The sequence below is a fragment of the Nicotiana attenuata genome, chromosome 6 (assembly GCF_001879085.1).
Source record: "Nicotiana attenuata strain UT chromosome 6, NIATTr2, whole genome shotgun sequence".
Lineage (NCBI taxonomy): Eukaryota > Viridiplantae > Streptophyta > Magnoliopsida > Solanales > Solanaceae > Nicotiana > Nicotiana attenuata.
The window spans coordinates 47,828,127-47,852,714 of record NC_031994.1 but is presented as its reverse complement, the minus strand read 5'-3'; the positions used below and the strand labels follow the sequence as shown (position 1 = coordinate 47,852,714).

Below are 24,588 nucleotides of genomic sequence, written 5' to 3'. Positions count from 1 at the left end.
AAGAATTAAAATGCAGAAGTAAAGTGCAGGAATTAAAGACATCGGAGTTTTTATACTGGTTCAGATTCAATGTGAATCTTAGTCCAGTTCCCTTGGGTTGCAAGGGAGTTCTCTTTCAGTGATTGAGTTTCTTGAGTACAAAGTGAATGGTGTAGTTTACACCAACAACTCAGTTTCTATGTTACTCGTCTTTTCTTGATACAATGCCTCACCAGTATTTTTCTCTCTTTCTTCTCTAACTTGTTACACATCAGATCTAGTAGAGCTACAATGTTTGTTTAAAGTAGAACAAAGAAAGGGTAATTGGTTTGATCAAAGTATGACTCTCCAGGACTTAAGGTTGCGTATAAATACTTTGTAGGAGACCGTTCATACTAAAGATATTTGCCAACCCAAGAGACTTGATCCTTGGAAGAAATTGATTCATTTCAAGAATAAGGTTAATTCCTGTTACTCTTCCTTGATGTGTGGACTTTGACTGCTTTCCATCTTTAAGTCTTGATAGCCGATTTGCTCCTTAAATCTGGGCACTTCCAGTAATAGCTTCTGATTGATTATCTTGTCGGATCTTCAATGCTTCTTTTCCTTTTTAACGCTTCAATCAATCTCTGATTGATTATCTTGCAGGATTTTCAGTGCTTCTTTTCCTTTTGAATGCTTCAATCAATCTCTGATTGATTTCTTCCTTCAGCTTTGATTGTTTCTCTTCGATCTTGATTGATTTTCTTGAGTCCCTACACCAAACGCAATTATATTATTTTTCATCGTTAAAACTAAAACTTAACAATCTTCCCCTTTTTGATGATGATAAAAAATAATATATGTAAACATCAGTTAAATTCCCTGTATTTTACTCCCCCTCAATGAGTGCAGTTGACTCCCCCTCAATAGGTGCCGTTTGGACTACTTCTATTAGTCGACTTCTCCTGTAGGATCTATAGTCGACTCCCTCTGCAATGGATGTACCTGCACGAATATATGTATAGCCTTCTCCCCCTTTTTGACATCAGCAAAGAGAGGAAAAATACACCAGATACTAAAGCAGAATATATAGCATAAAATGCATGAGAGGCATGCAGAGTTATAGCAAAACAAAGCAAAAAAAATCATCCAACGAATGGTTATCCAGTCCAAAACAGCACAACAAAAAAATTGTTTGAAACTTCCACACTAGCGACGCAAGAAATAAATAAGAGTTTTACAAATCGCCTCCTTCAGTTGTTCAAAGCTGGTATTAGCTGAGACCAAGCATGTCGTGTACCTCCTTGAATGCTTTGACTGCGTTTTCCCTAAATTTGAGAATTACAACCCTTATCTTTGAAACATCAGACCCTGTCTTTTTGGAGATTGCATGTATGTCCCCAACAGTGGACTGAGTAGCAGTAAGAAGATCTTTGATGGTGTTCAGATAGTTGTCAATGGCAGTCGGTTTCTCAGCAAGGTCAGGATTACTAAGACTATGATGGGAAACAGAGGCTTTGGTCTTGGGATCATGTTGAACATGCTTGACTTCACCTTCCTGTTTCTTAACACAGGAGCCATTTGCACACACATACCCCATACTAGCAAACGCCCTAGAATTGTAAGATTTTGAAACAGAGGCGAAGGGATATTCAGGGATAGAGATATTATGAGCTTCCAGAATGGTGATGGCCATGCCATAGGGCAGACTGGTGGGATCGTCAGCACTTTCAATCATAAAATTTATGACCTAGGAGGACAGTTTGATCTTGAGTTTGGTCACAAGGCAGTAGACAAGAAAGGTATCTCGTTGAGAGAAGGTGGAGAAAGAGCCAGTACGAGGGAGCAGAGTAGTTGCAACAATGTTGGCTAGAACAGAGTTTCAAAGATAACATCACTTAGACCTAACTGTTAGGGAGGTATTCAGATGAACACTCAGCAATACAGCGTTTTGCTTGATTGGTGATTTTGAAGTCATCAGGCAAAGAATTTTTGAAAAGCATGGGAAAACCAGAACACTTGCACTGAAAAATTGAGTCAAACATGGCACAATCAAGAACGATGCACTTTCCTAACACTAAGGATTCCAACTTGTCGGATTTACTAGAGCGAAGATTGGCATAAAACATTCTCACCAGGGGTTCATAGACTTAGGAGGGGGAATAGAAAGGAATTTTGACCAGCCTTGATAAACAAACAGATTTTTTACCTTACAGTTTAGGGCTTCCATGTCATCAAGGTCTACTACTCTGCCATGAGCGATTGGCTTGTCTTTCAAAGCAATGAAAAACCCCTGTTTGGAGATTCCTAGAAATTTAGGTCAGACTCTAAAGAACTTGAGAGATCTATTTTGGATTTCTTTGGAGTAAAGGATTCAGGAGGTTCTTCCAAAGGCCTTTTTCCCAGGGCATTTTCTCCTAGAGGATAAGAATGATCTGAGAGTTCTGCTTGAGAGGAGGCAAAACCTTCTGAGTGGTCGGACCCTGGGTCTACTTGTTCTGGAGGCTGGGAAGAGGGTTTTGCTCTGGAACGAGTACTTTTCCTGGTGGAGGATAAGGGATTTTTAGAGTGTTAAGCCATGGAGTAAACTGGTTAGAGAGAGTTTCGGAGAGGTTGTCTAGGCGATGGGAACGATGGAGATTGGAAGAGGGTTTCAGAGATTAAAAAGGGTTTTCTAACGGTTGGGTACAGGAAAGGAAAAGGGTGTCAGTTGAACATGCATGATGATTGGTTTTCCTTTCTTGAACGCTGCAACTGATGTGAAAAAAGAGGAAAAGAGAGGGAATTCGGAGGCGCTATTAATGACTATGAAAAGACAAAATTTAAACATTAGGCATACAAGATATAACGATATCACATAGGTCCTAATATTAATGATCAACGGAAATAATACCAAGTAATTTTCTTAAAAAGCAAAATCTATCTTCAAGTAAAGCCTTAGCGAAAATATTTGCTAATTGATAAGTAGTACCAACAAAAGATAATTCTATATTTTCCTTAAGAACATGATCTCTAATGAAATGATGCTTGATGTCTATATGCTTAGCCCTAGAGTGATGCGCAGGATTTTTTGAGAGACATATAGCACTAGAGTTATCATAGAAAATTGGGATGGGTTTAAAGAATTGTTCATAGTCACCCAATTGATGAGACATCCATAATAATTGTGCAAAACATTGTCCAATGGCGATATACTCAGCCTCAGTTGTGGATAGTGCAACTGATCCTTGCTTTTTACTGTTCCAAGATATCAGTGCTTTTCCAAGTAATTGACATGTTCCGCTGGTGCTTTTTCCGTCTTCCTTATCACCTGCAAGATCAGCATCTGAAAAACCTTCTAGTTTAAAATTGTTAGAGCGTGGATACCATAATCCATGAGAAACAGTTCCAATGAGATATCAAATAATTCTCTTTACTGCAGTCAGATGTGATTCTTTAGGAGCTGACTGAAACCTGGCACATTTACAAACACTAAACATAATATCTGGTTGACTAGTAGTTAGATAAAGAAGGGAGCCAATCATTCCACGATATTTAGTTTCATCAACAGGTTTTCCCTGTTCATCTTTGTCAAGACTTGCTGAAGGACTCATTGGTGTGCCAATAGCTTTAGAACTACTCATACCGAACTTCTGAATCAACTTCTTTGTGTATTTTGTCTGACATATAAACATTCCTTCTTCTGATTGTTGAATTTGAAGTGTAAGAAAGAATGTTAGCTCTCCCATCATACTCATTTCGAACTCTTTGCATAAGATTTAAAAATTCCTTGCACAGAAGAGGATTAGCACTACCAAAATAATATCATCAATGTAAACTTGAATAATGAGATTACCTTCTGATGATCTTTTAATAAAAAGGGTAGTGTCTACTTTACCTCTTGTAAATCTGTGATCAAGAAGAAATGAGTTGAGTCTTTCGTACCATGCTCGTGGAGCTTGTTTGAGTCCGTACAATGCTTTGGTCAATTTGTACACATGGTAGGGAAACTTTTGTGCACAGTAAAATCGGAGAGTCCAATTTCTCCGTCATTATGATGCCCCGCGAACATACTTCCCAAAGCTCGAGACTGGGGTCGAGGTTCACCCTCGAGGGCTGTCGATGCTCGACCTCGGGGCAATGCAGACCAACGGCTACATTGGAAAAGAGGGGAGTTCCCAAGGGGTGCAGCTAGAGCCGAGAAAGTCTGTCAGGCTAGTCTGAGCCTGCATCATGACGTCGACTAGCTGTCCCATCTCCATATCTTTGTAATAAATGCGTTTGTACTATGATGGGATCCCCCTTTCTATATAAAGGTGGTCCTTGCCATATTGTAAGGACCTGTTGCCTCTGTTGCTCCATACTAAATACACAAGAACATTCTCTCTGCTCTCTAACACATTCTCTTGATATTATTGCTTCCATTTATTATCTTCATTATTGTTCATCATTTATTGCTTATCATTGGCCACAAAGAGCCTTCGTTGATTTTATTATAACTGTTAGTCATTTCTCGACTGCCTTCGTTAGCTCCCAGCTAAGCATCGAAATCGACCTCGAGGCCCCCAAATCGGCAAGCTCGAGGCCCCGATTGTTAGCCTATCGATTTGGTTATTCCCTTATTCCTAACTGTTATCTCGTTTCTAAGTCTCTCACATAGCATCTACTGCTAAACGACCGGCATAAAAATAGATCACGTATTTTTAGAGTCCCATAATCAAATTTAATTGTTATTACCATTTTCACGGTAAACAACTTTAAATCTTCAAATCTAGGATGTTGTTTTACATATACCTCCTCCTCAATGAATCCATTTAAAATGACACTTTTGACATCCATATGGAAGAGCCTAAATCTTTAAAAGGATGCGTATGCAAGAAGAATTCTTATTAATTCCAGTCGAGCTACTGGAGCAAAGGTTTCGTCATAGTCGACTCCTTCCTGTTGTGAATATCCTTGAGCTACTAATCTTGCTTTGTTTCTCACAACCCTTCTATCCTCATTTAGCTTATTTCTGAAAACCAATTTTGTTCCAATTACAGGAGCGTTTTCAGGCTTAGGCAGCAGTTTCCACACTTGATTTTTGTCAAATTGATCTAGCTCTTCCTGCATTGCTTGTAACCAGCTTGAGTCTTTCAGAGCTTCCTCTATTTTCTTTGGTTCAATCTGGGAAATCAGTGCTATGTTTGCTTTCTTCTTTAGAGTTTCCCTGGTTTTCATTCCTTCGTTTGGGTCTCCTATGACAAACTTTTTAGGATATTCTGGTTCACTTCTCCATTCATTTGGACGAATTGTACTTGTATGAGTAGTTGACTCCTTCGGAGTTTCTGATTGACTGTTGCTAATCTCATTAGTCGATTCCATGACACTATCAGGTTTATTAGTCGACTCTTGGAATTTGCTTGTCTCCTGAATTTCTTGAATTTGATCTTCATCACCTGCAATAATTCCTTTCTCGGCAGAAGTGTTATTTTCATCAAAGATAACATGTACTGATTCTTCTACACATAGTGTGCATTTATTATAGACTCTAAAGGATCTACTATTTAATGAATAACCCAGAAATACCTTTGTCACTTCTTGGATCGAATTTTTCAAGATTATCCTTACCATTATTGTGAATGAAATACTTGCTTCCAAATGGATGAACGTAACTTATATTTGGTCATTTACCTTTCCACAATTCATAAGAAGTCTTCTTTAGGATGGGTTTTATGAGGCATTGGTTGAGAATGTGACACGCTGTACTTACTACTTCTGCCTAGAAGTGATTTGGCAACGAATATTCTAGTATCATAGTTATTGCTATTTTTTAGCTCAACAACTCTGTTCTGTTGGGATGACCTTGGAGTAGAGAAATTGTGGGTGTATCCTTGATCATTGCAGAAATCTTCAAATACTCTACTTTCAAATTCTCCTCCATGATCACTTTGAATTGTTGTAATAAGATACCCCTTTTCTCTTTCGACCTTTTTACAGAAGATCTCAAAATTTTTCAAAGCTTCATCTTTGTGAGATAGAAAAATCACCCAAGTAAAGCATGAGTAATCATCAACATTGACAAAGGTATATCGTTTACCTCCAATGCTAGCAGTTCTAGTAGGTCCAAATAAGTCCATATGAAGCAATTGCAAAGGCTTTAAAGTAGATACAATATCTTTATTTTTGAAAGAGTTTCTAGTTTGTTTACCAATCTGACATGCATCACATATATGATTTCTAGAGAAATTGAGTTTAGGTAAACCAATAACTAAATCATGCTTGAAAAGTTTCTCTATCAGATGCATGCTTACATGACAAAGTTTCTTATTCCATAACCATGTATCGTCAGATATGGATGTTAAACATATATGACCATCTATATTTTCAAAACCATCAAGAACATAGACATTTCCATACCTTTTACCTGGGAGGATTATTTTACCTGTCTCATCTTCAATAGCAAAACCTATTTTCTTGAACTTTACTTCATACCCTGAGTCGCATAGCTGACTTATACTAAGAAGATTATGCTTAAGTCCGTCCACAAGATAAACCTCAGTGATATCACAATTATTATTGAAAGGAACTGTTCCAGTACCGACTATTTTTCCTTTTGAGTCATCACCAAATTTGACACTTTCTCCATCTATTTTTGTAACTTCTTTAAACAGGTTTTTGTCACTTGTCATGTGACTGGAACACGCACTAGTACCATTTTCCTTTGCGACTCCTTCTGTGATGTTCCTGCAAACATAATTATCACTTTCTTTTAGGTACCCAAGCTTGCTTGGGTCCTTGTTAGTTAGTATTACTGGACTCGAGATTGTTTTTGGGCTTCCAAATCCATCCTGAGACATTTGATTTATGAAATCGACAAAAAGAATATTTATGTCCACTTTTGTTATAGTAGTGACATGTATGTCCTGATCCATTTTTGGATCTTTCATTTGTGTTAGTACTAGTGGACTTTGTTCTGGCTGGTCCTTCTCCAGTTGACTTATAAGTGGCCTGGTTCTACTTGACAGAACTATGACCGGTGGATTTGCGCATGCCGTTGAGTTGCATTTGCAATTCCTCAAACTCTTCTTGAAGCACTTCTTTTTCAATTTCTCATACTTTAAGCTTGAGTTTCCAGTCTTTTACTTCTTTGTTGAGTCTCTTTAGTTCATTCATGATTTTTTGAGACTCTTTCAAAGTAAGGTCAAGAATATCCTGCAATTCATTACATCTTTCACAGTTATAAGTTCTTACCTTGCTTGTTTCACCTCGTACCATGAAACAGTTCTCATTGTCATCTTTGAATTCATCATCTGAAGTGTCCTCATCTGTCTAGCAGCCCGAGAGTTTGTTCATGTTGTTTTCCAGAATTGTCATGAAGCATAGATTTACTATCTCTTCGGGTTCTGAACTGTCTTCATCACTCCAGCTTCCAAATGATTTTTTCTTGTTGAAACCTCTAGAAACTTTTCTTTTAAGATCAGGACATTCAACTTGAACATGCCCAAATCTTCCACACTCATATCATTTGCCATCATTTTTGTCTTGTTCGTTATATTGCCTAGTTCGCCTGGGTGGTATCCTGCCTCTTCTTGTATTCCAGTATCTCCTCATTAAACCATCCATATTCCTTGATACCATGGCAATTTCTTCTTGAAGAGCTTCAGGGTCGTCATCAATATCATCGTCTGCTCTTTCAGTTGTAGCCTTGAATGCAACTGTTTAGGGGGACAATAGCACCAGTAGTGTTGCCTCTATGCTTTGGCTATATAATCACTCCTCTGCGCCTCACAATGCCCTTATGACAGCCTCATGTAGAGGAATCATGGTGTAGCTGCCGGCAAAGTCTCACGAGGGCATATAATCTCATAGCCATTTGGATATCTTTCCAAAGACATAGGATTAGAGCAACACAAACTGGGCTAAACCATACCTTACTAATCCTATTAAGGCAAAGAAAAAACGTCTCCTACTAACAAGCATGTAAAAAGAAAGAACTAGCTAACACTAGATATTCTATGATCATCACAGAGTTTATAACATACTCTGTGATGATATTACATAAAACTATGCTAATGTGATGGTAGAATAGGAATATGTAGAAATAACAGTGATGTCCTTTGTTCTCTAATTTTGTGAAGTCTTCAACTTGTAGACGCTTGTCTTCATCCTCTACCCTTTTCAAAATGTCTTCAAAATTCATGCTTTCTTCTTTGAATGATTTGATTTTGTAGATGTAGTTTGGGTAATCTGCTTTTGTTTGGCAACTCTCATTGGAAGTCGCCTTACATTTGCATCTTCATTAACCCTGCCGTCCCAACTTTTTTCTCTTGTATGTGACTTCTTTCTTTTGCCGCTATGCATTGGTGATAAATCACCTTTTCTTGCTGCCTCTGCCCGGCTTTGACTTAAAATGTCATCTTCCTCACCTTCTGCATATATATCTCTACTCTCAAGAGCCAGATTTGGCAATTCTTGATCAACACCTTGTGTCACCAATGTGTTTTCATCTTGTACTTTAACTATGCTTGCCTTGTTTTTTTGTTGTCTTTGTAATGTAGTCCAGCTCCTACTCCCACAACCAGTGCTATAAGTATTATGAATTAACGAGTTAGGAGGATCAGTACTTACCAGTGCATCCAAAAGTTTTCTATCCTCTAATGAAATAGCTGGAGCAGTTGTGACAAGTTGTTGCTGCCCCGACTTTGGATTTGTTACTGCTTCACGATCACTACTGTTTGGATCACTTTGATGTTGCTGCACAATGGGTGTTGGTGTTATTACAATTTGACTTGTATTACCACCTGGAGTGGCCTGCTTGGACGATGCTGCTACATCTTGAATTAACTTTCCAGCTGCTGCTTTTGTCATAGCAGGAGCTGATGAATTTCTAGGAATAAACGCAGGAGCATGAAGGTTCAATTTGCTCACAGGACTTACTGTTGTTGTCCCATGAGGCTTAGGCTTAGCTAGAGAATCAAGATCCTCACCTGCACTTTCTTGATCGACCTCCTGCTCCCTTTCTTCAGTTGAATAACCAGTAAAACCATCACCCCAGTCTTCTTCATCATCCTCCTCGCGTTGATCTTGCCACAACTTGGATTTAATAGCCATGAGCCTCACGTTTGCATGTATTATCTCATTATTATTTCCCGTTGATAACATAAACTGCCCAGATTCACCTTCAAACTCCCCAAACGACTCCCCTGATTGAGAATGGACATCAAACACGGAGGTGTTCAAGGTGACTAATGTTTAACCATATTAGCCTTCATCAACATTTCATTCTGGGCATCTTTGATGATTTGTTCTACATTAGGATTGGAAAAAAGCAAAGTAGGTGCATTAGAACTGAGAGCTTGGACTCCAATTTGTTCAGCCCCTAAATTGTTCTTTAATTCCTTTCGTCGAACACTCATATTTTTACCCAACTTATCATTGTCTTGTCCTCCTCGATCATTGCTGGGCATTGGAACAATTTGTTTCGAGATCTCTTAATCATTTAAACTTGTATCAACAACTTTTGGATCCCCAGACTCAGCAAGAACCTCGAATGCATTTGAGCTAGAACCAATGGTAAGGTCATTTCGTCGAACACTTTGTTTATGTTGTTTTGGTGACACCCCCTTCTTTACAAGAGATTTTCTAGTTGTTACCACGTTCCAATCATCTTCCTTTTTACCCGTATCTCTTCCCTGATCATCCTCAAGAATCTTCTCATTGTTATTTTCCAAAATTAGGGTCTTACTTCCATCTTTTTCCTTACCTAAATTCTGGGCAGCAGCTTCTCTATCAGAGAACTGCCCTGCAATTGTAGGCTGTGTTCCTTCAGTTGGTGTTTGGGATATGTCAACCTCATTGCCCACGTTACCACCTGGAGGATCAGTTCCAAACTTTCCCATATCCTTTCCTATATTGCTTTGATCCCCTGCAGCTTTACCAATTAATCCAATGTGCGCACTAACAGAAGGTCGATCACTTGCAATTACCTCAGTTAGATCACCATTCCTTGGTCTTGTATCAGCTGCAGGTTCCAACCCTTCTTTCTTTTCATGTTGTTCCACCTCCTGATTCACACCTTCACCATTAGGGCCAATTTGACCATGGCCAGTTGCAGCTTCTTCACCACCTTGAACAGTCCCTTTTAAACCTGCAGCAGTTGACATAATAGCTGCAGCAGTAGCAAGTTTGTCATAAGCTTGCACTATTGGATTTACAGCATTGGCAATCCTTGCTAAGGCTATCCTAGCAGGAACATCTCGAGAGGGTGGAGATCGACTCTTACCAACCTGTGCAACATCACCAACAATGTTTTCCTTAGCAGTTTGATTTTCTACATTCTCTTTGTTCTGAGGAACAATTTGTTTTCCTCCTTCTATTTGTGAATTCTGTTGCTCATCCAATCTTTCCTTTGCTGCTTCTCCTTCCAATTGCTAGCTCTTTTTGCATTAAGATAGGCTCTAGCATCACCTTGCAATTTATCCAGAACGCCCAGACCTTCCCTTTCATCCACAACTTCAACATCTTCTTGATTATTCTCGATCCTCCAATGACATGATTTTTCATCATGTCCCGGGTGTTTACAACAAGTGCAGTATTTTGGGAGATTATCATATTTAATCTCCAAATAATGTTCCACTAGCTTCCCAGAATTATAATCAACAATCTGAATCCTAACTTTCTTGGGATGTTTGTCCAAAAGGTCAAGCAAAACTTTTACCCACACCGTAAAAAAACTTTTATCATTTGATTTATAAGCAATATTTTTATAATTTTTCATAATTTTTAAAGACTTTAAACCAATTTATTCCTGCATTTTAATATATATAAATACCCAATAATTATCCCTCCAAATTATTTTATGATTATTTAATCATCTAACTTATTATTTATACCAGCATAATGTTTAAATATTTTTCAGTGCATTTTTATAATTACATTTGTATTTTTAGGGCTAATTGCATATTTTTGCAATAACAGCCTATATTAATGTATAATTACATTATTTATGCAGAAAATAACTTTTTATATTTTTATAATATTAAGTAATTATTTTTAATCATTTTCATGCACAAATAATATTTTTGTTATTTATTAATTACTTTTACCATATTAATGTGTAATTACATTATTTATGCAGAAAATAATGTTTTATATTTTTATAATGTTAAGTAATTATTTTTAATCATTTTCATGCACAAATGATATTTTTATTATTTATTATTACTTTTATAAATTATTTATTTGATAAACATTGGGTGTTTATAATCTGCCCCCAAATTCACCTTAATTTCGGACCTAAGCTACTCAATCCCAACCCAATGACCTTTGAGCCCAAACCAAACAACTCCCCAGCCCAACTAATTAAACTAACACGACCCAGAACCCCCTACTAATCGTGGCCGTTGATCTCTGAGATCAACGGCCCAAATTAGTCCTACCCTTTTAATTAACCAAACCCCCTTAACCCTAAACTATTCTTCACCACCCGCCGCCTTTGGATTCTCTCATCTCTCTGCCCAAACCCTAGCCGTCTCCCCCGATTTTTCTCTCCTAATCCCGCCGGACATGGGATTACATAGCTGTTTCTTGTCATATTCTACTTCCCCTTGGTACTAGAACCTTCTATACACCGCTTGCCTAAACATGGCAAGCAGATCTCATCAACTTCGAACCAAAGCTGGTTCAGTTCCTTGACCTTTTCCGTCTATGTTCGTTCTTGTTCTTTTGTGGTATGAATCTCTCTGTATCTTTGTGATTCTTACTTACCCTAAGAATTAGGGTTTCTGATCACTTTTCGATCAGACCAAATCTGGTTCGATTATTTGATTTTGAGTATTATCTCGTCTATATGCATCCTATTATGTGTAAATTTGTTATTCTCTGCCGATTTTTACTTACCCTAAAATTAGGATTTCAGATTCTTTTAAATCGAACCAAATCTGGTTCGATTCTCTGATTTAAATGGTATTTCTGTCTATGTTTATCTTATTCTATGCAACATTTGATTTTTACCTTTTATTTATTTTAGATTTCTGCCGATTTGTGTACTTTACCTAAAATTAGGGTTTTGAAATTTTCTCTTTTCCTTACTGATTTCGATTGCTTTCCCTTCTAGTGTTTGACCGATGATTTTCCATGTTTATTGTGTTCAATTTCTACACTATATAAACCCCTCCCCATTCCCCTTTGAAACAACTCTCGAATCATTAAGAAAAATTACTAAAAATCGAAGATGTGTGCTCTTTGCTCTTTAACAATCTTGTTCTACACTTTGGTTCCTGGCCAGCTGAAAGCCAAGGCCAGAAATTCTAGGTTCTTGCTCTTTTGTTGATATTCATAACACTGTGGGCTTTCTTTTCTTTCTTGTTTCATTTAACTGGTGAGTTACCAAACCTTTGTCATTTCATTCTGATTTACCTGTCATTAACATGTGTTTTCACTTCTGAAGATTTTTGTTCAATGTGCTATTTCAATTTTACGCATTGCTAATCTAAATATCATTATGTTTGTAGTTTGAGACATGTTTAGACCTGAGTTGATTAATTTCTTTTAATCCTGTCTAGCCTATGTGTTATTGATAGCCACCCCTCTACTGTTTAAAATTGCTACTTGACAATTCTCTCATATCCCCTTTCTATGGATTAGCTGACTAAGTATGAATGTATTCATCAAGTATGTAACAAGTCCGTTTCTGAATTGGCTGTGAGGTAACCTATTTTGATCCTGTTTTGTTTCCCCTATAATTGCCCTAATTAGTTCTCAGCCTATTAGGTTATGTTGCATATTGATATGATTCCTTCTAGTGACACTAGCCTTCTACACTTAGCATAATATGACCTATCCTTTTCTTCTTACTATGAGTCTATCTTGCGGCTTGTCTTGTTAATATATGCATTATGTGTTGAACTTATTTTTCTGAAATTTTGTTAAGTCTGTTCTTAATCCCAAGCATGTTCTGTTACTTGTTTTTTATGTGTTCAATTTGATTCTGTCCTTCAGTGTTGTCCCTTAACCTCATTCTATTCCTTTACTACTTGGTCTCTTTGAGTTCTTTTTTCCTAGCCGGCTGAAAGCCAAGGCTGCTTAGGTTCTATCCTTTGACCTTCCTGGTGTGAGAACTGCTCAGGGTCCAATTGAGACCCTTGTGAACTCTGACACACTAGGACTTGGTCCCTAGTTACCCTCTGAATCTCTCCTATTAACATCCCTAGTGTGAGCACTGCCCTGGGTTCTTGAAGCCTTTGGGAGCTCTGACACACTAGGGCCTTGTTTCTATATGCCGAACTCTGTTTTCTACCTACTGGGTGAATCAATTGATTTTCGGCTGCCCTATGTCAATGGAGAAGTAATTCCTGGGCTATTGTGCACCATGGGAATGAAGGCCTGGCCTGGCCGGATCTTTGGGCCTACTGTAGGCTCCCTATAGTTATTTATCTTTGTAATTTATTCCTATTCATTTTGGGTCTGTAATAATTTCTGTAATAACATTTGGGGTATTAGTAAAATCGGGAAAGGGGTTTTATCTTAATATTTGCATTAAATTGGGTAGAGATCCTGCCTATATGTGCTTTACTGTGCTTAAAATGTGTTATTATATTCAATTATTATTATAGAAATCCTGCCTATAGGTATTCTATTTTGCTCAAAAATGTGCCAAACATGTTCGATTATTATGTGTTAGTAATCCTGCCTATAGATTCTTCATTTGGTTCAAATGTGTTCTGCTTTTACCTGTTAGAAACCATGCCTATAGGATATTAATATCTCAGTGTGCACATGCATTAGGCTGTATAGGACCCTGTTAATTTACATGCTGCCTAACTTATAACTTAGACACCATGCCTATAGGATTACGTTGATTCACAAATACCTGTTCTTTGCAATGTTCACGTAGATATCGTGCCAATAGGAGCATAATCAGATGACATTTCTGTTATTCCCATTACAGTGTCACCCGCCTAGAAAGCATGCCTATAAGGATAAAATGTTAATAAAATCAATATAATTGTCAATTTCTAGAAATCCTGCCTGTAGGGTGTTCTATTTATTAATGTTGCTAACCTTAGGTCTTCAAACAACTGCATAATCACACTTTAATGCATACCCAATACGTCAAAATTACAGCGTTGCCTTTGTAATGCTGGAATCCAGAATCATTTAGCAATCATGTCTATAGGATCAATAACTTATAACCGATGTCTCAATGATGAGCATGTAATATCAGATTCCCTAAACTGTGCACATGTTTAGAAATCACGTCTATAAAATTACATTTTACATTAGGAACTGCTGCATGTATTGAAATCCAGAATCACATAGAGATCATGCTCATAGGATTCAATAACTTTAATTAGTTTAAAATCTGCAACTGTCAAATGCTCAATGGGTTTGTGTGCATTCGTGTCAAAGTGTGGAGGCTAACTGAGCCCTTAACTGGTTTTATATGAAGTCCAACCGGTTTTGCATGTCGGTTAGTTTTATCATTTTGAGCGGCCTAAGTTGAAGTCTAGAACTACCTAAATAGAGGTCCAAAGCCTCCTGGACCATAGGCATGGGACGGGTAGTGCACGCATAAGTCACGGTTTAGAACCAACTAGTGCGCTTTAGGTAACAACCTAAAGATAGTAATCGGGTAGCAGGAGATGATAGTTTGTGCCCGCTGAATAATATGAGTAACACCCCACCTTGAGGGAGTTATGAAGTATTAAATATGTTGCACGGGGTGATCCTTTAGGCTAAAAATTTAGGACCCCCACCTTGTTTTTCAATCAATTATTTGTGTTTAATAATGAACTTCCCAAATTCCTTGTTTTTTCTGTCCTTGATCACATAGACTAATTCGTATTGAGTTCGGTCGGGACCCACAGTTGTGGACCTCGAAGAGTGCCTAACACCTTCTCTTCGAGGTAATTTCGAGCCCTTACCCGATCTTTGGTAACACAAACTAGTCAAACAACGTTATCTGCAAAATAGGTGCCCTAACACACTTCAAACCCGTTAGGTGGCGACTCTCTCTTTTAACACCTTCCTTAAATGAGTTGTCACATGTTGAAACCCGATTTCGCGAGAAAAAGGGGCACGACAGCATGGCGACTCTGCTGGGGATATTTTTAGGCACTTACCATAAGCGAACTTGGTCTATATGAATTAGTCTTCTCTGATAAACATGTCTTTTATTATTTTTGTTGTTACATGAATATCCCGCTCCCGTTTCCCTTTTATTGCTGCTTGTACACCCTTTTCCCCGTTTTTCCTTTATTTGAATTCGCATTAATATGCAAATCTATGCTCAATTTGGTCATAATATGCGTTTCCCTTTATTTCTAGTCGTGCTTGCTTGCTCTAAGTCATTTTTAAATTACTATATCATGTCTCTCCCTACCCTTACTCCCTCGTTTACTTTATTACAATTTTCACATTACGCGAACTAACTTCTTCCTTGTTTTCCTTTCTTTTTATGTCTTTACGTTTGATTTAATACTGCATTTATTGTTTTCATCATGCAAAATATTTGACAACGTATTGTTTTATCTATGCATAGAGCATGCTCCACATCATATTCCACTCGTGCGTAATTAATACCATAGCGGCACTTGATGAGTGTTCGTGCCCTTCCTAAATCACCCTTTAAATTTGGAAAGGCTTATTTGCGGTAAAACTAGTCGATCAATGGTGCAATCGATGGTTCTGTGCCTTTCCCTCTCAAGTTGTCCTCTTGAGGGTACCGGTCTAGACTCTTCTAGAAACCCCCACTCTAATGTTAACTGTGCATGCCTCATGTCCAAACCTAGTATGGGTTAGAACGCTGTCCGCGTAATAACTCGCTAAGGCAAGCCTTGTCCAAAGTCCGCCGGGATTTCCATAACCCCAATGGACACAATCACGATCTATGCATTATTTGGAGAAAACATGCCAATATGTTGATCATTAGCGTGTAAATAGCCAAATCCGGAGGGGGAAAGGGCTAACTTTATTTGTTTTGCAGAAATGAGGCACGAAGTCCACATGTTCGGCATGGTTCGGAACATCCCACCTTTGCTTCTAGATTGGTGGGAAAACCTCACACCAAGTGGCAAAAACCATGTGAAAAGAGTCCTCGAGAATTTACTCTCTAGGTTAGATATCCAGCCAAACAATGCACTAATTGAGGCCGCTACTATGTTCTGGGATGGGAAGAGAGCCTTTTTCCGTTTTGGTGATATAGAAATGACTCCCCTTTTAGAGGAAATAGGAGGTTTCGCTGGGCTCCCATGGGATAACCCTGGTTTGTTGGTACCGAAAAACCGCACTCCTCAAGGTTTCTTGAAAATGATGGGTTTCAGGAAAAATGATGATTTAGCCTGTCTGAAGAAGTCTTACATACCGTTCGATTTCCTCTATGAGCGTTATGGGCACAGCAAGTCATACCGCCATTATCATGATGAGTTTGCCATCACTTCTTTGGGTTGGACTCATTGCCGAGTTTTTGTGTTCATTGTATGTTTTCTAGAGATGCTGGTATTCCCAATACAAGGAGAAAGGATCCACACTCGCCTAGCTATAGTTACTAAGGCTTTAATGGAGGGGAAAACATACACTATTGTCCCTATGATTCTGGCTTATATGTACCGGGCTTTAGACCGTTGCAAGAAGGGGTATAGGCATTTCGAGGAGTGTAATTTGTTGCTGCAAGTGTGGTTGTTAGAACACCACCAGAGGGGAAAATACCGTCAAGAATTTCCGCGGCGACCATGGAATGACCACATAGCCTATCACCATCTGGAGAGAACGACCTTTATCCAAAACAGGTTTGCGCAACCGGAAAACGCTGTGAGCTGGGCACACTTCTTCAGCAATCTGACTGATGATAAAGTACATTGGATGTTCGAGTGGTTCCCTAGCAGTGAATTCATCATCAGGTCGAGAGATACTCCTCATCTAGTGTTAATCGGATTAAGGGGGATTTATCCTTATGCCCCTATCAGAGTTATGAGACAAGCTGGGAGAAAGCAGGTTATACCACAAGTTTCCAAAATGGTTCAGTACAAGGCAGACTTCCAGGGGAACGCCATTCCATTTAAGTTTGAGGCACAACACATGTGGCATCAAAAGGTCATTGTGGAGAAAGATACCATCGAGCCAGATCGATATCATGCCGGCCATGTGCACTTCTATCCATCATGGTTGGTAGATGATATAGCGGGGGATGTCAAGCCAGGGATTAATCTAAAGAATAGGGTTATAGACGACGCTGCTGAAGCACAAGTCAAATATAGGATGCTTCATAAAATGGTCTTCGAGTCTGAAGCCAGGCATTTGGAACAACATAAAGCGGACATGGAAGTGATCAACGAGTGGAGAGAAATAGCTACTAAGTCGACAAAGAGGTTGGAATATTTAGAGCATGTGCTAATGGAGCTTGAAGGAAAGATGAGAAACAGGGTTGCAGGCTGTCAAAACATGGATGGCAATGAAGGAGGGCTCTTAGCAAGGGCATATCTTCTGTTGGACATGCACGACCCGATGGGGAAAAGAAGGCCAAGCATGGAGAAGGTCCCTCTGGGACCATATAGATTAGGAATTATGTTTTACTTTCTTTCTAGACTCGTTTTAGGCTTTAGTTGTAATAAGGCAAATGCCATTAATGACTCTTTATAATTATTGTCGTTTTAGTAGAGATTTGGTTCATTTATCGTATTAATGAAATGACACTGTTATTGGCATCGGTTTTCTCCAAATGTTTATGTCGCTTAGGCCTACCTCGGGCACAATGAGGTCCCCAAATTAGGACGCGAATTTATAATTCCGCAATATGTGTTTAAATACCGCAAACATCCTTTTAATACTCCTCACTGACTTGTTTACCTTTTGTTTTTCTTCTTTTCTTTATTTGTTTATTCCCATCCCCTAAGGCTGGTTCGTGCATACTGGCATCACCAGCATATCATACCAGATCTAGAAGTTATCCACCTCCTCCTCCTCCAAGTGATCCTAAAAGCAAAGGAAAAGCCAGAATGGATGATACAAGCAATATCAGGAAAGACAATGCTACGCATGAAGAGAATGTCGAAACTTCAGATGGTCGAAGCACTCCAGCACAGAATGACTTGGTTTTACGGTTAGAATAGAAGATATTGGAGTTACAAGGGGAACTTGAGCAGGTTCGGAACTTGGAAAACCTTTTCCTTACCCTGAACGTCCCCGACGTCAACCAACATAACATCAAAAACCCAGCACATCCCCAAAACACACAAAACCAACAAAATACTCCCGCACCCCAACAATATGCCACACCTCCTCAAAATCCCAATCCTCCACCAGTACCTACTCCTCCACAACATCATCATCATCCAACCCAGTATCCACAAACTGCTACCTACCACACCCCTCAAAATGCACCACAACCTACCCCCAATCCTCAAAATTCAACCAACGACCACCACTATGCCCAAATTCCTGGATTCCATCAAAGCAACCCTATATACATAGAAACCTTACCCACACCCCACAACAGACCTTATGCATATCGGATTCCACCGACAAGGACCTGCTCATCAAGAACATGGCAGAGGATCTCAAGAAACTTACTAGACGAGTCCAAGGTGTTGAAGGTGGTAAAGGCATCGAAGGTTTGAATTATGAAGATTTGTGTATTCAACCGGATGTAGAACTACCAAAGGGTTACAAACCTCCTAAGTTCGAAATGTTCGACGGGACAGGTGATCCAAAGGTACTTGAGAACATATTGTAACAAGCTCGTAGGGGTTGGTAAAGATGAAAGAATCCGCATGAAGCTGTTCATGAGGAGCCTCACTGGAGACGCCCTATCCTGGTACATCAGTCAAAACTCGAAGAAATGGGTTAACTAGGTAAGCATGGCGTCAGATTTTATGGATCGGTTCAGGTTCAATACAGAAAATACGCCGGACGTCTTCTACATTCAGAATCTTTAGAAGAAATTTCCGCGAGTACGCTATTCGATGGGGTTCGGAAGCTGCAAAGGTAAGGCCAGCGCTGGAAGAAGAACATATGAATACGTTCTTCGTCAGAGCTCAAGATCCACAATACTATGAGACGTTGATGGTTATTGAAAACCATAAATTTTCTGACATCATCAAATTAGGAGAAAGGATAGAAGAGGGAATTAAAAGCGAAATTGTGACAAACTTTGAGGCACTCCAAGCTACAAATAAAGCCTTGCAGTCAGGGGGTATATCTAAAAAGAAAGAAGTTGGTGTAGTAATGGTAGCCCAGGGTTCGAAATCTCCCCTCACATACCAAACACCACCATCCACATATCAGCCTTCACCTTCCAGATACCAACAACCCGCCGCCACTTACCATACCTATAACACCCAATCTGCATATTACCACTCACCACCACCAGCTCGCCAAAAATACCAAAAACCCAGACCAAATTTTGACCGTAGACCACCTAGATAATACACTCCTATTGCTGAACCCATCGATCAGTTGTATGAAAGACTGAAGGCTGCTGGTTATGTCACTCCTATTCCTGCCGTTGCTATGGAAAATTCCTCTCAGTGGGTCAATCCAAACAAGACACGTGCCTACCACTTGGGCATGAAGGGACATACCATTAATGAATGTCGCATTTTGAAGGATAAGATCCAGACATTGATTGACACCTTATACAAGAAAAAGAGGCTGCACCAAATGTCCGCAACAACCCGCTCCCTTATCACATAGGCGAACGGGTAAATGTGATAGAAACTGATGAAGAATGGGATCCGAAAGGATCGATCGGGCTCATTCGTGAAGGGGATGAACCTAAAATACCTCCAGTCACTCTCACACCTATTATAGTGTAGACCCAGTCACCGATTGAGGTTGAAGTAGCCACACCAACTCCATTTGAGGTTGAAGTAACAATGCCCTCAGCCACGCCAACTTCGTTTGAGGTGGAAGTGACCACACCCTTCACTGTGACGGTAGCAACCACACCGTCCTTTAAATCCAATGCTATACCATGGGACTATGCTACAGAGGCAAGAAGAAAAGGAAAGGGGAAAATGGAAGAAACAAGTGCCGCACAAGGCATGACCAGGACCGACAGGGTTTACACACCCGAGCATTTGGGAGGAATAAGTAAAGAAGCCGCTCCCAAATAGCCTATCATTGAAACTGGCCCAGACGATCTTTGGAGAAAGGTTCAAGTAAGAGAGTATTCTGTGGTTGATCATCTGAACAAAACCCCTGCTCAGATATCCATTCTATCATTACTACATAATTCTGAGGCGCACAAGAATGCATTGATGAAAGTGTTGAACGAAGCTTATGTACCCAATAACATCACTAGCAGAGAAATGGCCAACATGGTGGGACAAGTGTTGGAAAGCCACAAGATCACTTTTCACGAAGACGAGTTGCTACCAGAAGGACTGAGTCACAACATGGCACTACACATCACAGTGCAGTTTGAGGATAAATTTATCGCCAGGGTCCTGATAGATGGGGGTTCGAGTCTCAACATTTGTCCGTTGACTACTTTGAAGAGGTTGGGTAAAGGCTTGCATGAGATACGAGCAGGAACTATGAATGTAAAAGCATTCGATGGGTCCCAAAGGGCCACAATCGGGGAAATCAATCTATGTTTGTAGATGGGCCCAACTTGGTTTGATGTTGAGTTTCAAGTATTGGACATATCCGCCACATATAATCTGCTGTTGGGACGACCTTGGATATATGCTGCTAGGGCCATGGCCTCCACTCTACATCAGGTTGTGAAGCTTGAATGGAACCATCAGGAAGTAATCATTCACGGGGATAGGAGTAACCCCATTTACGCCAATCAAACTGTTCCGGTTGTCAAGAATGGAAGGAAGTTGGGTGGAGAAACGTACCATCGCATCGCGCGTGTCAATGCGATTGATAAAGACAAATGGTGGAGTAATAAGATTGAAAGCATATTGTCATGGACAGGGTATGAACCCGACAAGGGTCTCGGCAAGAATCTCTAGGGGATCACCAAACCGATACAGCTAAAGCGTCACGGCACAACTTTTGGGCTTGGGTATGAATGTACCTGGCACGAGTATCAAAATTGGTTGCCACCTTGGCGTGGTCCTTATTACCCACTTGAACAGCCAATACCACATCTGCACCAGACATTTCAACAGGCTGACGTGATATGGGGATTTGAAGAAGATGAGGCTTTAGCTGGCCTAAGGAATCTATTTCTGGATGCTAAAAACATGGACTGCAATGCAATAGTTGAGGAGGAGGAGGAGGAGGAGGAAGACCTTACAATTCAGACCATGGGAAAGGGAGCTATTCTCAAGAACTGGACTGCTGCACCGTCCCGGGCCCGTCGAGTTCGTGGGTAGCCTGGCAATAACATGATCTATTTTTAAAAGCAATTTTTAGCATCTAAGATGTTTTCAGTATTTTGTTTTAGATGCATTTTGTTTTGAAATAATTGCTCGAGTCATCGAGCCGTACTTGTTTTAATGTTTCAAGATTTATCTAATGCATTACTATTTTAGTATTTATTACTATCCTTTACATTTTCTCTCTACAATATTGTTATTACTTATCCTGATGAACCGACAATTGTGACATGTAATGAGACAACGCAACAAAAGGATAGTGATTCAGAGCAAGAAGATTGTGACGACCCGGCTGGCCGTCTTAAGAATTAATGCCCCGATCCCCTATTAACTGCTTCCCTAAGTTCATTTCTGCTAGTCTAGTTTGCCGGGACGTTCGATGTTGGGTTTCAGCGAGTTTTGGGACACTTAGTCCCTAAATGAGAGCTTAAGTGTTGGACAGTGGTCCGTAGTCGGAACAGTGGGAAGACAACATCGGAATGGAAATTCGATGCTTCCGTTAGCTCTGTTAGGTGATTTCGGGGTTGGGAGCGTGTTCGGAATGTATTTTGGAAGTCCGTAGCTCATTTAGGCTTGGAATGCCGAAGTTTGAGTTTTTGAAGTTTCCGGTCCGATAGCGAGTTTTTGATCCGAGGGTCGGACTGGAGTTCCGGAAGTTGCAGTAGCTCCGTCATGTCATTTGGGATGTGTGTGCAAAATTTCAGGTCATTCGGACGTGTTTCGGTTAGGTTTTTGATCGAAAGTGTATTTTGATGAAATGTGAGGTTTTTAGGCTCAAATCCATGATTTAATCGAGTTTCCGACGTTGTTTAGGTGGTTTAAGGTTTGGTACAAGTTTGAATGAGGTATTAGGTGTTATTGGTTCTTTTGGTTGAGGTCCCGGGGGCCTCGGGTGTATTTTCGGATGCTCAACGGGCAATTGTTGGTGTTGGAAAAGTGTGCAGCAGCTGAAGGTTTCTGTCATCTGGTATTTTCGCTTCTGCGGCTTGGGAACCGCAGAAGCGGCCTTGGCTTCGCAGAAGCGACTTTTGGTCATCCTCCAGGAACCCGCAAAAGCGGTAGGATTTCCGCAGAAGCGGATCCGCTTCTGCGAGATGGGAACCGCAGAAGCGGAAGTCGGGATTTTAAAGGAAGCCGCAGAAGCGGCCAGAGTTCCGCATAAGCGGGACCGTAGAAGCGGTCCCTTGACCGCAGAAGCGGTATTAACTGTTCAGAAAAAGGGAGTTTCGAGGATTGAGTTTCAAAAGTTGGAAAAATAAATTGAGAGCTCGGGAGAGGGCGATTTCTAGTGGGTTTTGAAGAGAAGATCATTGGGTAACGTTTCTTTAATCCTTTCTAGTTATATTTCATCATTATATAGCTAAATCCATCATCTAATTTCGAATTTGGAATTAAAATTAGGCAAAACTTCATAGGCTAAACTATTGGGTTTTGAGTGGGTGTTTGACCTCCGATTTGGGAGATTTTTATATGGTTAGACTCGTGAGAGTACGAGGGTTCTGAAAATATGAAAATTATTCGATTCCGAGACATTGGCCTGAGGGGCGTTTTGGTCTTTTTGCCTAATTTCGCGCTTTAGCTTTGAATTAAATAGTAGAATCCGTTGCTTGAGATGTTATTTACAATGTGTGATTTAATTGAATATATTTGGGCCATTTGGAGCTGAGTACTCGTGGCAAGAACGTGGTTGCTAGGTTATTTTAGCCGGTTCGAGGTAAGTATCTTGCCTAACCTTGTGTGGGGGACTTCCCCTTAGGATTGAGTCTTCTTTGTTGATTGTATTCCTTGTACGCGAGGTGACGAGTGTGTTCTCGGATTTATTTGTGGAAAATTTGTCCCTTTTAGGCTCTTAGATCCTTGTAGTCACCGAATATGAAGTTGTTCTTGATACGATTGAGTTCCCTGTTATTAGCTCTACCTTTACATGTCTTACTTGGAATTTATTTGCCCTTTTTGGCTTATTCTTGTTGCCTGATTGACTTTTACTTGTTTCACTGTAGACATTACCCTTCTATAGTCACATTATCATTCCTAACTGCTTGTCTTTATTTGGAAAGCATTATTTCTATCTCTCGTGTAATTAATTGGTCTTAATTGGAAGGACGTTAGATATCCTATGTCTAGTTGATATTTCCTTAATTGTAATTATTGATTCATGTTAACTTCCTTGTTGTTGAACTTAGTATTATGGAATCGTTGTTTCATATTATTTCTCCCTTGTTGAGTTGTTTTTATTGCGCTTAGTATTTCTCTGTTACGGTTATTCCCTGTGAGTTAGTTGTACCGTCTTTTGGTGAACGGAAATACCTGAGTTGATTCTCTTGCTTTGTTCCTGTATATATTGTCATTTGTTGTGTTGTACTTGAGACTGTGATGCACGAGGTTTCTGCCGTGCGATTGTTGATACTGTGATGCATGAGGTTTCTGTCGTGCGGTTGTTGTTGAAGGGTTGCACGAGGTCTTAGCCGTGCTATTGTTGGTATTGATGTGTTGCACATGCAGCGTAATAAGGCGGGATATGTTATATGTTTATATATGGGTTGCGCATGTGGCGGAATAAGGTGGGAACATTGTGATGCACGCGTGGCGAAATAAGGTGGTGCTTATTATATTATTCTTTGCACACGTGGCGAAATAAGGTGGGTTATGTCAGGGGTTGATTGTAGAGAATTGTGACGGCCTGTGGAGGCATTCCTATTTGTTTAATAATGTGATTGTGGGTTGCTTACCTGTATGAGCATTACCGCTTGGTAGTTGTGAGAAAACATCCTACGTGCGGTCCGTTCTCTTTTTTTCATGTTGCTAGTTGGTAAATATTCTTGTTAAAAGCACTTGCACAAGCATACACGTAATTCGACATCCCCATTAGAAGTGAATTCCTTCCGATCCTACTAAGGGTGGAGATACACCTTCGTTATCCATTATATATGTGAGAGTGGCCCTAATTGGCCAGTTAGTTGTCAGTATGAATGTGAGATTGATGAGGCACAGGGTACCAAGTGATAGATTTCATATGCTGGCTTTTTCGTGAGTTGTGGTTTGTCCGAGATTTTGATAAAATTGTGGAAGGAGTTGAATAAGACCTTATGTGATCATCATTGTAGGATATGAGTTATTGACTTGTTTTCCCCTTGCTGTGTTGTGACCTTAGGATTTGGATTAAGATTCTGCCGTCATTTCGTATCATTATTTATTATAGTCTTGTTGTTACTTGTTGCCCTTTTTCCCTTATCGTGAATTGTAGCACTTGTAGTCATTCATGCAGTTTTTACATGTTATATATCGTTTCCATTATTCCTATGATTGTACTGTTTATTTGAACGGTAGGTGCCTTGGC

At 39.7% G+C, this 24,588-nt stretch overlaps 1 protein-coding gene across 1 annotated transcript; it reads right to left on the bottom strand.

Annotated features, from left to right (window-relative positions):
- Nucleotides 1,866-3,698, bottom strand: LOC109227819 (uncharacterized mitochondrial protein AtMg00810-like). Its single transcript, XM_019393014.1, has 4 exons — nucleotides 3,428-3,698; nucleotides 3,101-3,271; nucleotides 2,171-2,268; nucleotides 1,866-1,985 (listed from the first exon to the last, which is right to left on the bottom strand). Exons 1-4 carry the CDS (start codon nucleotides 3,696-3,698, stop codon nucleotides 1,866-1,868), a joined length of 660 nt encoding a protein of 219 aa, XP_019248559.1.